Below are 18,450 nucleotides of genomic sequence, written 5' to 3' on the forward strand. Positions count from 1 at the left end.
GCTAGTATTTGCATTGATTTTTTAATATACTGAAAAATAATTTTTTCTGATCTTGTTTCTTAGATTTTTCAAATGATTGAGCATTGGGCTTTATTTTCATAAAGCCCTCGTTAGTTGGACTTAAGAAGGAAGTTCGATATAATGTGCTTTGTTAACTACTATAGAAAGAGTTATCTAGAATATGGATTTGACTTTTCCCAAGATCAGCACAGATAGACAGATAGGAAAGACTAATCTGGTTGGCTTTGATAGAGTTAGTGTGTCCTAGTAAAATGACTTAAATTTTTTTTCTCCAAGTGGGATTTTTAAAAAATCTCTTCTGCCCAAGTTAATTTTTGTTTTTTATGTTTAGGATAAATTTACTTACCATTTGGCTCCAGTTGAAAAATCACACGGCAGACTGCAAAGCAGATCATCAAGATCACAAAAGAAAAAATCCAAGTCACCTGAGAGAAACAAATATTGTATAAATGCAAAAAACTACGAACAGCCTACAATTTCTTCAAAATCACATTCTCCATCTCCCTACACAAAAAGACGGATGTGTGAGCTATCTGAGGACACCAGGCGGCGGCTGGCCCATTTAAACCTGGGACCCTATGAATTCAAAAAAGAAACAGATAAGCCTCCATTTGTGATTAGACATGTAAGCATTTCAATTTGAAATCAATCACATCTTTTCTTCCATTAAAATATTCTTTAAATGTCTTTCAACTTTTAGCTTATATTAATAATTTTATTTCCTGAACTGTTAACCTAGCAATCTAAAATGAAAAATTAACTTAGAATAAAAGGACATGTTTCTGTCTTTAAACTTGGCAAAGATGAAACTACATTATAAATGCCTTTTAAATCCTATAAGTACTGTTTTCCTTTCTTTTTGTGTAGACAGTGTAAGTTCCTCTACAAATTGAACTTGGTTATAGTTAACATTAGTACTACAATGGCAGAGTGGCATTTTAAAAGAAAACCAAGTATTCTTTCAGAAAAGGAAGACCCTGACCACACTAGGTTGCGTAAAACTTATAATGGAAAGTAAGTTTTCTTTGAAATGATGTTCTTTACCTAAGCTAACAGCAGAAATAGCCAATACCATAGACATCTCAGCTGGTTCAGCTTACACAGTTCTGACTGAAAAATTAAAGTTGACCAAACTTTCTGCTTGGTGAGTACCAAAAACTTTGTTCCCAGATTAGTTGCAGACAAGAGCAGAGCTTTCAATAGAAATTGAAACAAATGAGATCAAGATCCTGAAGCATTTCTTCAAAGAATTGTAATAGGAGATGAAACATGGCTTTTCCAGTATGATCCTGAAGACAAAGCACGATCAAAGCAGTGGCTACCAATAGGTAGAAGAGGTCTAATCAAAGCAAAAGGGCAAAAGGACAAAAGGTCAAGAGCAAAAGTCATAATGATAGTTTCTTTGGATACTGTAAACATTTTGATTGTTGACTTTGTGAAGGGCCGAAGAATGATAATATCTGCTTATTATGAGAATGTTTCAAGAAAGTTAGCTAAAGCTTTAGCAGAAGACAACCCTGGAATGCTTTACCAAAAAGAATACTTTGCTAGGACAATGCTCTTGCTCATTGCTCTCATCAAACAAGGGCAACTTTGCCAGAGTTTTGATGAGAAGTCATTAGACATCTACCTTACAGTCCTAATTTGGCTTATTCTGACTTCTTGTTTCCTAATCTTGAAGAATCTGTAAAGGGCAGCCATTTTTCCTCAGTTAATAATGTACTACTACATTGATATGGTTAAATTTCCAGGACCCCCATTTCTTTAAGTATGGATGAACTAAATGGCTGGTGTCATTGCCTACTAAAAGTGTCTTGACCTTGATAAAACTTGTGTTGAAAAGTAAAGTTTATATTTTTATCTTTTAATTCATTTTTTCTGTGAACATTTTGAAGTCCCTTGTATAGATATATTAAAATATATAATAATACTGCACCTCAAGATTTAAGTACAAAGCAAAAAAAAACTTTTTGGGATATCTATAAAAATATTTCTGACTATTATCTTTAATCTGTTTTTTCTAACTTCTAAAATGAATGAACTCAATCTGTAAATAAGCCCCTTTGGCAATCTAATAGCTTCTTGAACATACACATCTGAAAGTTCAGATTTTCTTTGTTACCCTTTTAAAAAACTTAAATGTGCCTTAAAGCAACATTTCATTATATGTTTTTGTTTTGACTATGAATCCTTTACTGTTTTATCCTAAAGTTACAGGTTTCTAATTATAAAATAAAATATACAGTGTAATGGATAGTTTTAAATGATAATATATTATTGAGGTGATTGTGATTGTTTTCGTCATTCCTATAGAATTTCTTATAAGTTCTGATTATATTTTGTTGGTTGTTTAAACAATATTCAGATAATGTTTTAGTTGTATGTTTGATTAAGAATGCCTTTAATTTCATGTTTGTCCACAATTACAAATTAAATGGAAAAGAAAGGAAGAGTCTTTTTCTGCCTGTTTAATCTAGCCAGAAGCCTCATATTTATCTCTTCAAAGAACCAACTTTATATTACATTAATCTTATGTATAATTCTTTTGTTATTGATTTCATTTAGTTTTCCTTTGATCCTGCTTATTTTTTTCTGGTGGGTTTGGGGTTGGTTTGCTCTGCCTTTTTCAGATCCTTGAGACAATTCATTAGATTGTTAATTTTTGATCTGTCTTTTGCATGTAGGCATTTAAGGTTATGAATTTTTTTCTCAGACATGCTTTAGCTGTGTCTCACAGGTTTTGATAACTTGTGTCTCCTTCATCATTTAGTGTGAACAATCTTTTGATTAATTTCCACCGTTACCCAACTATGGTTTAGCAGTAGGCTGTTTAGTTTCCATGACTTTGTGTAGAGATGAGTATTTCTGTTGGTGTTAATTTCTTTCTTTTTAAATTTTTTTTTTGTTGTTGTTGTTGATGTTGATGTCTAATTTTAATCTGAGAAGATGCATGTTATAATTTCTGGTGTTTTAAATATGTTGAAACATGTTTTGTAACCTAGACTTATTTTCCATGAACTGATGAGAACATGTATTCAGTATTTTTTTTGAGACAGTCTCAGTAGGTTGCCCTCGGTTGGGTGCTGTGGCATTACAGCTCACAGCAACCTCCAGCTCTTGGGCTTAAGCGAGTCTCTTGCCTCAGCCTCCCAGTAACTGGGACTACAGGCACCTGCCATAGTACCTAGCTATTTTTTACTTGCAGTTGTTGTTGTTTAGCAGGCCCAGGCTGGGCTCGAATCCCCAGCCTAGGTGTATGTGGCTGGTGCTCTACTCACTGAGCTATGGGTGCTTAGCCTGTTCAGTGGTTTTTGATAGAATGTTCTATGAAAGTCTGTTAGGTCCATTTATTTGTTCTATAGTTCTATTCAAGTCCATTGTTCCTTTATTTTCTCTTTGTGGGATCTGTTTCATTCTGTCAGTGTAGTGTTAAAGTTTCTGGCTGTTAATGGTGCTATTTTTATCATTTTGTGTAGATCAAGTAGGATTTCTTTTATGAATCTGATATACCTGTGTTCAGTGCATAGACTTTTAGAGTTGTTATGGCTTCTTGTTGAATTTTTCCCTTTATCACTATTTAATGACCATCTTTGTCTTTCTTACTTTGTTGATTTGAAGTCTGTGTGCTGTGATAGGACAACCAGTACACCAGCTTTCTTTTGGTTTCCATTTGCATTGAATATTGTTTTCTATCCCTTCACCTTGAGTTTGAACATGTCCTTGTGGGGTAGATGTGTTTCCTGGTGACAGCAGATACTTGGTTACTTTTTTTTATCCTTTTAGTCAGTCTTATGTCTCTTTAGTGGGGAGTTCAAGCCATTCACATTCGTTGAAAGAATTGATAAGGTGTACCCTGGAGACTTGTAAATGGCATCTTGGGCCTGGTGGAAGTTCTGGAGGCACAGAAGCAGAACTTCAGTTTCTGGTGTGAGAGCCTCAGAGGTGGGACTGGGGAGAAACCACAAGCAGAAACTCTGAGCATGCCTGCTAAGTCAGAAGCAGGATGCTGCAGATGGTGGGCTGATCCAACCTGGAAGGTGGAGTCAGGGCCAAGTAGGCAGGAGGCAGTCAGGGCTCAGAGAGGTGAGCTACGGCTAAACAGGCAGAAGGCTGCTCTCCAGCAAAGTGTCCCTGTGGATGTCAAATCAGGCTGACGGAGGTTGGCTGCAGTGGCCCAGGGACACAGAGCTCTCCATGCTCTACTCAGGGCCTCCTGAAGTGCCACCCAAAGCTTCTCAGGTCAGAGCCCTGTGTACCCTGACTTGAGAGCCTCCAAGCCATAAGTAGGGTGGAGGCAAAAGCAGTTCCTCTGAGCAGGGCTTCTGTGCCAGAAGCAGGGTTGTGCAGCTGGTGGGCTGATCTGACCTGGAGGGTGCGGTCAGGACCAAGCAGTCTAGAGGCAGCTGGGGCCTAGAGGTTGGATTCCAGGCAAAGCAAGCAGCAGGCCACTGTGTAGGCATGGAGGTCTCATGGATGCCATGTCGGGCAGGCAGAGGTCATAGCTCTCCATTGCCCCACCTAGGCCCCAAAGCATTTGCCTACAGCCTCTCAGCTCAGAGCCTCTTATGCTATGGTCACTCCCCTTGCTCAGATCCTGTTGTGCTCTAGGAGTGAAGTGCTTAGCTCCAAATTCCAGAGCACAGTTCAGGGAAGCCACAGGTCAGTCTACTCCCACTCCTGCAAGGTACAGAGCTGGTACAGTGTACCCAAGACCTCAGGACAGCTTTAGGCACTCTAGCATTCTATTCTATTGTTTCCCTTGCTTTCTCTGATCTTATTATATGTACCACCCTGTTTTTTGGTGTTTTTTTTTCCTCCACACTAAGTGTCCTGCATGTTGCTTCTCTGTGACTTCACAATGCTGCTTCAGAGAAGAGTGATTTCTATGTAGGCAGCTCCCTGCACCTTTCACTTCTTTCCTTGGGAGCAGGGTTCTGTCAGGCTGCCTCTAGTCTACCATTTCCTACCCCTCTTCTGTTTCTATGAATTTAGGTACTCTTGGTACCTCATAGAAATAGAATTATATATTGTTTTTCCTTTTGTGACTGGCTTATTTCATTTAGCATAACATCCTAAATTCATCCAATGTGCAGCATGTGTCACAATTTACTTACCATTTACAGTTAAATAGCATTGTCTTATATGTCTATATGACATTTGTTTGTCCATTCATCTATCTGTTGATAGATATGCAAGCTGCTTCCATTATTTAGATATTATGTATAATATTGCTATAAATACAGGTGTACAAAGTGAATAACACTGCTGTTAACATGGGTGTACAAATAGCTGTTTGAGCTCCTGTTTTCAGTTCCTTGGGGTATATACTCAGACATAGAATTACTAGACCATACAGTAATTCTGTTTTTAATTTTTTGAGAAACTGCTATATTGTTTTCCAAAGCAGCTGTACCATTTTACATTCCCACTAATAGTACATAAGTGTTCAAATCTCTCCACATCTTCCCCAACATTTGTAATTAATTAATTTATTTTTATAATGACCATCTTCATGAGTATGGAATGGTATCTCACTATGATTTTGATTTCCATTTCCCTAATGATAAGTGACGTTGAGCATTTTTTCGTGTACTTGTTGGCCATTTGTATGCCCTCTTTGGTGAAATATCTATTCCAGTTTTTTACCCATTTTAAAATCTACTTTTTGTTGTTGAGTTATATGCATGTAGGAGCTTTTTATAGAGTCAGGACAATAACTCCTTATTAGATACATGATTTGTTAATATTTTTTCTGATTCCATGGGTTGCCTTCTCGATACCGTCCTCTGATGAACAAAAGCTTTTAATTTTGATGAACAGAGATGTCTGTTTTACATGTTTATATCATTTTGACTTTTTACTTTGGGTTGGAAAATTTGGTTGACAATATAGTAAGCTGTAAGGCACATGCTAGGCCTCTGAATACAGACAAGTAAAAACACTATTTAAATTCAAAATGTGCATGCTGAGAAGATAAAGAGCAAATGACTAGTCTTGGTTTTTAAGTATGGCAAAATGGATTGCTCTTTTGTAAATGTTTTGATAGAAAGCAAAATAAGCAATGGAGAATAGACATTTCAATTGCAAATCTGTTCATTTTAAAGTAGGCCCAAATACATACATAAACATTTTTGGAGTTTAGGTTTAATTTTACTTAAAAATGAACAGCAAAATATTTGACTTTGGAACTTACCTGACCCTATGGACACCATCATGTTAACCAGATGATATGTGGTCTCTGTACTATTGTCATTTTTCTGCTATAACATTGAAAGACTGGGAATATTTAAGGTCTTTTATATATCAAAATCCTGCTTCCTCTAGGTTGATCCCCCAAGTCCTAGGGCTGATACTTTGTTTGGATCTCCTGGCAGAGATTGTGAAAGAGATGGATGGTCAAGGATGCACAATGGTAAGCTAGAAGTTCTTTCTTCATTGCTTCAGTTGCCTAGACTACAGTTAAGTTCTTAACTTGGTATCAGTTAACAAAAACAAAACTTTTGTCTTATTATTAGATAATGTGATATTGTATAGATTTTTACAACTTGTGGGACATCGATATAGATACTCTCTAAAATAAGAAAATTTGTGTGTTACTGTAGACCTCCTCTCTCTCTGAGATTCAACATATCAGCATGTTAAACTAATGCCTTCTATTAAAAAATAACTTAATTTAGTTTTATTCAACTTTTCTCCCTAAGTAATTTTAACTACTTTGATAATAAGTTTATTTATTAAAGAATGCAGATAAGATGACAAATGTTGCCACATAGAATGCTCTAACACAAAAGATGCTTGATGCATATCAGCTGTCCTTATAACCATAGTAGTTATTATTTATATTTCTGAAAAGATAACATTCTTTAGGTTTAGTTTATAAGAATATTTTTTCATGTTTAGTCCTAGTTCTTGTTGTTAGATAAGTTGCTTTTAAAATTCAATATAGGGCGGCATCTGTGGCTCAAAAGGGTAGGACACCAGCCCCAGCCAAAAACAAAAAGTAAAATTCAATATAAAGGTGATTTTTATGAATATGGTTAAACAGTATTATATAATTAAGGGTATTTGAGTATTAATATTTGTAGGTGTTGGCTAGTGGGTTAAGCAGGTATTCACTACCAGCCTTTGTAACTCAGCCTAATATGGTACCACTGCTGTAGGACAGTAAGTCAAGATATACGGTGTTGGGGCAAAGAAAGCAACCTTTAAGTGGAGAACCAGCAAACCCAGGAGATGGAGGCCTAGTGTTTTAAAGAGCCATCAATGGTGGGCCCGGTGTGGCGGGGTTTTGGGAGTAGTAGGGGGGAGGGTGCCCCAGGCTGCTGGCGGAGTGCCGCCAGGCTGCTGGGGCTCTCTCAGGCGGGAGTCGCTGCCTCCAACCCCCCGGGGCTCTGCCTTCCTCCAGGAAGCTGGGTCTGAGCCTCAGAAGTACCCCGTTTCCCTTCGGAGGCGCCTGGAGATGGTGGAAGGCCGCAGTGGAGGGCGTCACGGTGGTTCTAGACCTGGAATGGCCAAATTTCAAGGTGAAGTTCAGAGTTTGAAACTGGATGATAATTCAGTTCTAGAAGGAGTAAGTGACCAAGTACTTGCGGCAGTTGTGGTCACTTTCGCTTTGGTTGCTACTCTGGTGTATGCACTTTTCAGAAACGTACATCAAAATATTCACCCAGAAAACCAAGAGCTAGTAGGGGTGCATCGAGAATAACTTCAAACTGAACAGGGTGCACCTGCTGCTGCCCGACAGCAGTTCTACACCGACATGCCCTATCTGTTTACACCAAGCCTCCTTCCCTGTCCAAACGAATTGTGGACACCTTTTTTGTGGTGCCTGCATTGTTGCTTTCTGGCGGTACGGTTCATGGCTCGGGGCAATCAGTTGTCCAATCTGTAGACAAACGGTAACTTTACTCCTGACAGTATTTGGTGAAGATGATCAGTCTTGGGATGCTGTAAGATTACATCAAAATATTAATGGTTATAACTGGAGATTCTCAGGGCAGCCCAGATCCATTATGGAGAGAATTATGGATCTCCCCACTTTACTGAGGCATGCATTCAGGAAAATGTTTTCAGTTGGGGGCCTTTTCTGGATGTTCTGCATTAGGATAATACTTTGCTTAATGGGAGCTTTTTTATACCTTATATCACCTCTGGATTTTGTGCCTGAAGCCTTGTTTGGAATTCTCGGCTTTCTAGATGATTTCTTTGTTATCTTTTTGTTGCTCATCTACATCTCTATTATGTATCGAGAAGTGATAACTCAAAGGCTAACCAGATGAAAACAATGCGAGTTTACTGGAATATCTGAGCTAATGTAAAAAAACCAACAGAAGGACCCATGGCGGTATAAAGCATTTGTATATTATCTTATAAGCTTAACACCGCTATGTAACAAAACATTTGATTATCATTTGACAAATGCCTAGCGATACATAACTGGAACTTTACATGTTGCAGGCACCAATGTTAAGTTTAGAATTATAATGATCTACAGTTGTATCTTGATTCTGTGTTGTCTGGAAGCAAATACGGAATTATATAAAAAGGGATGCTTTTATATTTTCCCTAAAATTACTTAAATTGGATGTATAGTAAGATACTGTTAAATGTACTATTTATCCAGTTTTTCCTCCTCAGTGGGTACCTACATGAGGATATATATCTGTGAAACTCATCATAATTATTTTTGTTAAAATAAAATACCATACAATGGAGGAAGTCAGTGTTTCTTTCAGTACTAGCTGAGTTTTGTGTATTTGGAGCAGTTCTGCTTTTCCATTCTGGTATAATTCTTTGTTACCAGCTAAAACTGAAAGAAGAAACTTGAACTTTGTAATTTGATTTCGTATTCTAGTTTACAGAACACTTTGTAATCAAAGGAGGAATTAAGATGAAAACCATTGAGCTCCGTCAGCATACCTGATGTTCAGAGTTAAAATATTAAACAAGAGTTTGGTCCTTTTGTAGGAGTAGATAGAAGTTGTAAGGGGAACATTTTTTAGGAACTCGGGTAATACTGTGAACACTAGTAGTTTGATGTGTTTCTAAGGAAAATGGATCTTCTTGTCTATGAGCATGAAAGCCTCTGGGAAGGTACGAGAAATGCTATTTAAATTTGACAAGAGAATTTACTGGTTAGCCCTAGCCCCAGTTGGTTAGTTTTCTATATCCTCAGATGTTGACGATACTCTCAAGATGGCAGCACGTGGTCCAGATGCCTCATGTCTTAAGCAGAGTGAATAAAAGTGAGAAGAATCAACACAAGTGTTAGGAGACCCTCACTCACTCCAGCTGGCTTTGCTCACTGGTGAATTTAGGGCAGCAGATGTAAGGTGATGCCCAGGAGTCAGTATAAGCATTGTCATCTGCAGTCACTGGTGTCACTGTTATCCGTTAATTAGTGAGCTTCATGAACTTCAGACAGACAAGGAGAATATCTGTCACATTCTCCTAAATTAATCAGATTATCCATCAGTTAATGAGATTCTAAGTGAAACATCAATTTGTATTTTCTCCTTTGCCTAGGACAAAGCTAAGGAAAAAGGAATGATGCTCAGATCAGCATGGCGTACTTAACACAGCTTCCTGCACACTTTTTGTTTTAACCTTAGACAACTCTGCAAGGGGAGAAGGGCATCACCTTCCCTTTCACAGATGGAATCCCCATGCTATTATTGATGAAGTTTTTTGCCTGATGTCACCTAACAAATAAGCAATAGAAATGGCATTAAACTTAGTAGGGCTGCCGCATAGGATGTTTAGATGAACACAAAGGTCATTGTCAAGATAGGAAGCAAGAGAGAAACTGGGATCTGTTGAAATCTTTCATAGTACATTATGCCTTCATCAGAATAGGACAGCAGGTACTCCTGGGAGGAAAGGTCTAGAAAGATGACACATCAAGACTTCATGGATCCTAAATTCACATTTCCAAATAAAATGTCTGATAGGGTGGCATACATCACAGAAAATCATACCAGCTGTAATCACCAACTTGAAAAGCTAAGCGATAGGACTTGATTACACCACCATTTACCAAGCTGAAAATGCATTTCCTACCAGTTACGAATTTTGTGTAGGGCTATAGCAATGTCATTTTTTGACAGGATTCTATTCTCTGTGCATGTGTTTGGCTCCAAGTGTCACATTTTTGGTTATAGTAATTTTATTGTAATATTTGGAATGTAGGCTTTCCTACTATACGAGGTATATTGTACCAAATTTTGTAACACACAAAAGCACGGTATAATCCAAAGTGTTATGAAATTGAAAAGGGTATGTGCTGACATCTTAGAATTTTAGACCTGTTTGTTGTCACCTTTGTTTATCACTACTGATAAATGCAGAAGGGATTTGAGGGAATATTTTAAGCAACAATCAGTATTTTAAACCCCATAGTAATATGTCAGTGATTCAGAGTTAGATCATATAAATCAAAGCAACAATTTGGATTTTTTTAAATATTATAACTGTCACAAAAAACAAATGGTCCATCCCCAGGAACAGGTAATAACTTGGGCAGCTCTGTGGGGAACAAGACAGGGGAAACTGTTCTAATTGCCCACCAGAACAGTGGTTTCAGCTGCTGTATTCTCAGTGTTTGGGAGGAACAGGGAAGAAGGGACTTGTACTGTTCCTGTGGCTGTGCAGATACCTACCTCACAGAGTTGTTGTATGGGATTGCAGTTTAGTTCAAATTTTGTGATTGAAACTTGTCAAGTATTTTGTTATTTTGAATAAAAGCAACATATCTTTAAAAAAAACCATCAATGGTAAATTAGTATGAAGTTTAGGCTTCTTTTTATGTTGAGGGGTGTTGCAAGAGATAACCAAGAACTGCAGACACTGGAGCATCAGCAAGGGTCCAAGAAGGTTGTGAAACCTCTTTGTTCTTGGTTGGTTAACTTTGGAGGATGAAGGTCAGATCTAGTGTTCCTATAACTCTTCAACACAGTATTATTGTACTCACATGGGTACTTTCCTTACTTCCCTGCGAGTCCGTTTGGGGAAAGGAACTAAATGATGTTTTAGTTATTTTTTTTTTAAGAGTTGTATTACAAACTAAATTCTTCCTATAATTAGCTGGCCTATGTGAAGACTTAAACAGAAGCTTTTAACCTAAAGGATATTGCTGCAGGGGGTCTGCAACACAGTGGAGCTAGTCAAGTCAAGCCTTGTTTCCACTGTTACATCTTTAAAGTTAATTTACTGCACACTGAGAAAGTCATAGAGGAAGAAAAATGACATACAGTGAAAAAAATGGAATCATAACATGGGAGCTTCATCTCTTTCATTTTCTAAACTGTAGTGTATAATCTTTTTTTAAAAAATGAGAAAATGTAATAATCTTTTCTGAGAATATGCCAAGTTTGTGCTTGCTTATCTATCTATCTATCTATTTATTTATTTTTGTAGAGATAGAGTCTCACTCTGTCACCCTCGGTAGAGTGCCATGGTGTCACAGCTCACAGCAACCTCCAACTCCTGGGGTTAGGTAATTCTCTTGACTCAGCCTCCTGAGTAGCTGGGACTACAGGCACCTGCCACAGAGCCTGGCCCTTTTTTTGCAGTTTGGCTGAGCCAGGTTTGAACCTTCCACCTTCAGTATATGGGGCTGGCGCCCTACCCACTGAGCCACAGGCGCCACCGTGCTTGTTCATTTTATACATATATTTTTAGCACTAACAGGGAAATAGATGTGATAATCAATAAGTCTCTTATATCCAAAATAGTAGATTATAGAAAATTAGAAACAAATGTTACACTCTTTTCCCCCTCTCGGAAGAAACTTATGGACGTGGAAAATGAGCTTTAAGAACAGGACAAAGGAAACAAACTTCAACATAGATGTTTCTTTGGAAGATTTTTTTTTTTTTTGAGCATTCAAGTGTCTGATTTCTCTTGACAATTATATATTTGCCAGCAGAACTGATACAGTTTCTACTTTTAATCTCTACTAGGTAGAAGTATGATCTGAGAGATCAATTGCTTTTTTTAACTTCTCATTTTGACAAAGTTTCAGACTTGCAGAAAAGTAGAAGTAGTGCAAAGAATTCCCATATACCTTTCATTTAGTACCTACAAATAGTAATATTTGCTTTCTTCTTCCTGCTCTCTCTTTTTAACTTTCCCCTCTATGCCTCCCTCTCTATGTATAAATTGTTTTGACAAGGACATTATTACGAATTGAATTGTATCCCCTAAAAATTCATGTATTGAAGCCTACCTAATCCCTGAAGATAGGTATTTAGCGATGGGACCTTTCAGAATTGTTTAAGTTTAGATGAGGTCATGAGGATGGGGCCCTCATCATGGCATTAGTGTTCTTATAGGAAAAGGCACCAGAGAGCGTGCTCTTTCCCTCTCTCACTGCCACGTGAGGCCTTAAATAGGAAGTGGCTATCTGTAAGCCAGGAAGAGAGATTTCACTAGACTCTCTTGCCCTCTCCTTGCTTTTCACCTTCTGCCGTGTGATGGTGCTATGAGAAAGCCCTTGCCAGGTGCTGGCACCTTGATCTTGGACTTCCCAGCCTCCAGAACTGTGAGAAAATAAATTCCCACTTATAAATTACCCAGTTTCAGATATTTGTTATAGCAGAGCCCAGAATGGACTGAAGTAGTGGATAGTAGTACCCTTCATAGTAGAGTACTGTGGAGGTTGCCAAAATAAGGATTGACACATAGGGGGCAACACATATTAGCTATAATTGGTAGGACTGAGTTTAGGAATTACTTTAATAGAATCAATGAGTTGATACAGAGAGTTGAGTTTTGTTTTATTTTTTATATTTTATTCTTTTGAGGTTTTTGGCTGGGGCTAGGTTTGAAACCGCCACTTCTAGCATATGGGGCCAGCGCCCTACTCCTTTGAGCCACAGGCGCCACCCTCAGAGAGTTGAGTTTTAGATTAAAGCTCCTCAAGTCCTTGCTTAAAGTTAAGATTGGTCTCTTGGGACTGAGTTGTATCTCAGTCAGTAAATGAAGGACAACTATACAGAGAGAAAGGGTACAGAGGCTCTGAATTATCCAACTCATCTGAGTGTGAGTGGTGACTTTAGAGATAAAATGGATCTTAGCTTCTCAGTAATGGTGGCTAAGGAAGTGTTTTTATGACTACTATATATATATTTTTTAACCAGAACTGTTAATCACTGCTTGGCATTTTATTATTATATGTCACATTCATTTAGTTAGCAAATCCACAATCTGATGTCATTTTTGAGACTAATGACAGTTTTATTCTCCTATCTGCTTTTGTTTTATAATAGGGAAATCTATTAATACTATCTTTATATTACTAGAAGTAGCACTGAACTAATAAAAGACTTAATACCATCACTTGTCAGTTAGATAGGAAGTCAATCTCTGGAATGCAAAATAGAAATTATCGATCCTATATATTATGTTAATATTAGTCCTTTCAGCCTGCCATAATAAAATACTATAGGTTGGGTGGTTTAAACAAGAGACATTTTTATTTTCTCACAGTTCTGGAAACTAGGAAGATGAAGGTGCTGGCAAGGTAGTTTTTGTTTGAGGTCTCTTCTCTTGGTTTGTAGGTGGCCACCATCTTGCTGTGTGTTCAAATGACTTTTGTGTGTGGAGGCTGAGGGGTGGGTGGTGACTGAGGGGATGGAGAGAGAGACATAGAGAAAGAGAATAAACTCTCTGATATCTTTATTTATAAGCACATTCACCCCATTATTAGGGCCTCCTTGTCATAATCGCACCTTAACTTTAATTATCTCCCAAAGATCCAATCTCTATATATCATCACTTTGGGAGTTAGGGCTTCAATATATGAATTTTGGAGGGACACAAACATTAGTTCATAACACCTATTTTTTTTTTTTTTTTGAGACAGAGTCTCACTTTGTTGCCTTCAATAGAGTGCTAGGGCATCACAGCTCACAGCAACCTCAAACTCTTGGCAATTCTCTTGCCTCAGCTCTTGCTCAAGCTGGTCTTGAACCTGATAGCTCAGGTTATCCTTCCCCCTTGGCCTCCCCAGAGTGCTGGGATTACAGGCATGAGCCACTGCACCTGGCCCTATATAACACCTATTTCTTGAAGTTAATGGAGAATCAAATAATAGCTAACATTTAATGAATATGTGTTTTCTACTAGCTGCTATTCTAAATGCTTTACTCGTAGTACATTGGTTAAGTATTCATGGTAGCTTCATAAAGTTAGAGACTATCACTAATTCCCATTTTATGGCCAACAAAATCCTCTAGGGTTTAAAGAAGTAAAGTAAGTTGTTCAGCATTACATGTACAAGACCAGGTGCGGTGGCTCACACCTGTAATCCTAGCACTCTGTCACGTTGAGATGGGTAGATTGTTTGAGTTATTAGTTTGAGACCAGACTGAACAAGAGTGAGAACCCTCGTCTCTACTAAAACCAGAAAAACCAACCAGCTGTCACGACAGACTCCTGTAATCTCAGCTACTTGACAGGTTGAGGAAAGAGGATCTCTTGAGCCCAAGAGACTGAGGTTGCTGTGAGCTGTGATGACTCCAGAGCACTCTACCCAGGGTAAGAGAGAGACTCTGTCTCAAATAAAGAAAAAAGTCACACACACAAGAAAGAACTAGCTTCTTTTTCTTTATTCTTTTCCTAAGTGAGACCTCTTTATTATGCCCATCTCAAGTTTCTTCACCTTGAGGAAGTTTATTTTGATTACCTTTAACCTTGAGGGATTGCTCTCTGATACAACTTTTTATCGTATTGTCTTACCATTTAACATTTAACCTATTCTTTATACTGCTGCTCTTTAACTTTGTATAACTTAACCAAAATGGATTGTAAGTACTTCTCGGCCATGGGCCATGACTTTTATCTCTTTTATTTCCGACATTTAGAATATAGTTAATACCTATTGTTGGTAAGGGTGATTAAATATGAACATTGATAAATCTCAGCTAGAAGTAATAGCTTAATTTATACAAATGAAAGAAAATTCTAAACCTGTTTGAAGTATGATAAATTTATAAATGGATTATGGACAGCAGAAGACGTGTCAGTATTTTAATATGCTGAAACTTTTAATATTATGGTAGCTGCCAGAACATATATACCACTTCTAGAAATTATTACCTTAATTTTCAAAGTTAGCATTTTTAGATAATTAGGCTCGGTATGTCCTTATCATTTAGTTATTTCTTCTGCTATTTGGGACCATGCTGTATATTAGACTATATAAAAGAGGAGTTAGCCTGGGATTCATTTTTTTAAAAAAAGTTTTGAAAAGTACTTTAAATGGAGAAGATGGCTTGTGTGAAAACATTAATATTTCAGCTGACTTCTGGTGAGGTTCAGGGCACTTAGAAAATAATATCTTATACAATAAAAAATGCTAAAAAATTTACAGAACACCAGCTATTTTGGTTCTCTCTTATGTAGCCTTTTTTTTTGTTTTTGATAAAGTGGTTTAGGAAGGTAAAACAGATTCTTAGAGTGTTTTTTACTGAAATGTATGAGTGAGGAAGTAGAATCGCAAATTATGGTTCAGATTTTCTTGACTATCAATATAACAGAGATTATGACACCTACAAATTGATTCTTAAAAATTGAGTGCCTTAAGTAATGAATGAAACCAAACGTGCACATATACAATGTAATGGTTGTTATATAAGGAAGAGATTTAGAGTTAGTTTAAAAACACATTGTGTGACAGGTACTATTCCAGGGACTTTCACAAATTGTTTAATATTATTCACAGTGACTCTTTTTTGAGGTAAGATAGGCAGTGTCTTTATACTTTTAAAGTGGGGAATGAAACATAAGCTTATGTTTCTATAATTTGAACAGAACTATATATCTGATAGTTGGCAGAATTTGAGCTTGAACTCATCCATGCTTGTCCAATTCAGACAATAATAATGTTGTTGACAGTGGTATTAGTAATAAAGGTTAACATTTAATTTAGTGCCTTTCATGTAATATATCTGTAAAACAATGTCATAAAAGAGGTACATCAGATATGTTAGCATTCTAAGACTTAGAAAGGTTAAGTAATGTGCCCTAAGTCATACAGTTGGAGCTTGGGATGGAATGCAAATCTGTTCGTCAACAAAGTCAAAACACTGCAGTATGCTACCACCCTCTAAAGCTGGTCCTATTTTATCACACCCATTTGGTTCTAGCATGGACTCCAAAAATACATTCACAATATCTTGCTAAGTCTATACATACAAATTGTATTTTATCATTAACTGGTTATCAACTAAAAATTATCCATTTTCTGTACATAAATTAGTTTACCTAAAAATATTTTTAGCTTAACTAAAAATCATTGCTGTCTGTATTTGTATATCTCTTACTCTAATGAAAATAGTATTAACAATTTGTGAAATCACTTAATTACTGAAGACCCAATACAGACTTTAACTAGTTAGCTTATCATTTTGGATGATGTAACATTGTTGAAGGATTTTGAAGTATTTCCAAAATGTGCAGTATGAATTATAATTGTAGAAGCAGTGATAGTAGCCAAAATTAAAGGTGAAACCAACTTCTTTTTGCTATGAAATATTTACACTTTAATTCTTTTATACATCTTTTTTCAGATCATTCTCATTTTGGCTGCTGCCGACCCAAAGATTATAAGGTATGTCAGATAAATTGCAGAATAATAATTGTCATGATGGCTTTCAGACAACACTGAGTGTTTCTCTTATATGTACAGTGAGAGATTATCAAAGTAAGATCATACAAAAGTAGTAATTATTCTCAAGTGGCACATACAATAGACATTTTATTGAATGTCTTCTACAAGTGTTTTGTGGCTTTTGATTGTTCATTTGAATTAATTAGTTATGTGACCTGTGTTTGTGTATATTTATATTTGTGTGTGTGCTTAAATGAGGGAGAGAGAAGTCAGTTCTTATTTGTAGTAATACCTCACATAGTAGTATTTCCAAACTTCATTCATTTACAAAGCATTCCCATAATTTTTGTAGTATCTGCATATAATTTATGCTATTTTAAGTTCACCTTCTTGTTAATTTACTCATCATTGTGAATGATGGAAAATCAGTGTATCACATACTTTATTGACATGGATGATAGTCTTAAAAATATAGTGAAAACAAAACAATGTTACTAAATTTCTGCAAGCTACTATTGCTTGCTAAAGGCTCTGAGGCATGCTCTCCCTCTATTAAAGTGAGACAAACAATGACAGAGAGGTGTTAAGAGGCATGCTGATAGCTAATTGAGGATTTTTGATTAAAAGATAATTGAAAAAATAATACATTTTTTCTGTCATTCAGTGGTATTTGGTGTGTGCCTATATGCCATTTCAAAGGATTTGTGTTAACCATCTAAAATCATTTTGGGTATTTTATTAAATTATCTGCCATATTGCCAGTAGTTGATGTCCTACATTTTGAGAAGCACTGCCTCACAATTTGTTTTTTCTCTCCCAAAGAGAAAGCATCTCAACAATGAGTGTTTACACTTTGGAAAACAAAGCAAAACACAAAACGGCTTAAAATGCCTTTGTTTACTTGAAAACAATTTATTTTGTGCTCCCGATTTTGAATACCCTAGTAGTTTGCCGTGCTTTGTGAAAAAGAAGAAATATGGAACAGTTAAGTAGTATGTCTAGGCACTGTGTGACCCATTGCCCCCACATCAACCAATGTCCGAATCACCCAGGTAGAACTTTATAAAAGTTAACCTATTGAATTGAAATTGCTGAGAATGGATATTGGAATTTTTTATTTTTAACAAGTTTGTTATGCAGCTCTCTTGTTACCTATTCAAGGATTCTCATTTGAGAACTATTGGTGTAGACTATGATGGCATTTATGTAGATAGGGCTATTCATGTATAGTGTTTGCATGGAGTTCTGCCTTAAATATTTCTGTGGTGGAGACTGGGCCTGGCATAATTCCTCTAGTCCAACCCTACCTTATTATGCAGAATTTATGTAAACACACACACAAACTGTTTGACAAAGACCTTATTGGCCTTGTTTATTGATAGTTGGTGGTATTTAGCTCATTGTCTAATGTACAGTGTAAATTTCTAACATATGTGTATTGTATGAATGGACCAGATCTACAGGCATTCCCGAGTTACAAACATCTGACTCATATACAGCTTGCACTTTTGTACAGGGCCTACTATGGGTAATAGGTAAATGTACCTGTTCTAACTTACATACACGTTTAGCTTAAGAAAAAACCTATAGAACCTATCTCATTTGTAACCTGGACACTGATTATATAAAAATTGAGACTGGAGTGAGAGGGCCAAAGTGTAGAGAACATTGTATATTTGTCTTTTTTTTTTTTTTTTTTGGAGACAGAGTCTCACTATGTAACCCTTGGTAGAGTGCTGTGGTGTCACAGCTCACAGCAACTTTAAACTTTTGGGCTTAAGTGATTCTCTTGCCTCAGCCTCCTGAGTAGCTGAGAC

The 18,450-nt window shown here is 36.8% G+C and overlaps 1 protein-coding gene and 1 pseudogene across 1 annotated transcript in view; both read left to right on the forward strand.

Moving 5' to 3' along the window:
- The window catches only part of SPATA6 (spermatogenesis associated 6), a 129,931-nt gene that overhangs the window by 48,301 nt on the left and 63,180 nt on the right, over window positions 1–18,450 (forward strand). Inside the window, exons 7-9 of the mRNA XM_003799937.2 lie at window positions 353–646; window positions 6,346–6,433; window positions 16,593–16,633. Of these exons, the coding sequence (XP_003799985.1) occupies window positions 353–646; window positions 6,346–6,433; window positions 16,593–16,633 (423 nt within the window). The remainder of the gene's footprint in view (window positions 1–352; window positions 647–6,345; window positions 6,434–16,592; window positions 16,634–18,450) is intronic.
- LOC105888016 lies at window positions 7,520–8,324 on the forward strand (annotated as a pseudogene).

This window comes from Otolemur garnettii, unplaced genomic scaffold (genome assembly GCF_000181295.1).
Source record: "Otolemur garnettii isolate 467f Iridium unplaced genomic scaffold, OtoGar3 scaffold00159, whole genome shotgun sequence".
NCBI classification, from domain to species: domain Eukaryota; kingdom Metazoa; phylum Chordata; class Mammalia; order Primates; family Galagidae; genus Otolemur; species Otolemur garnettii.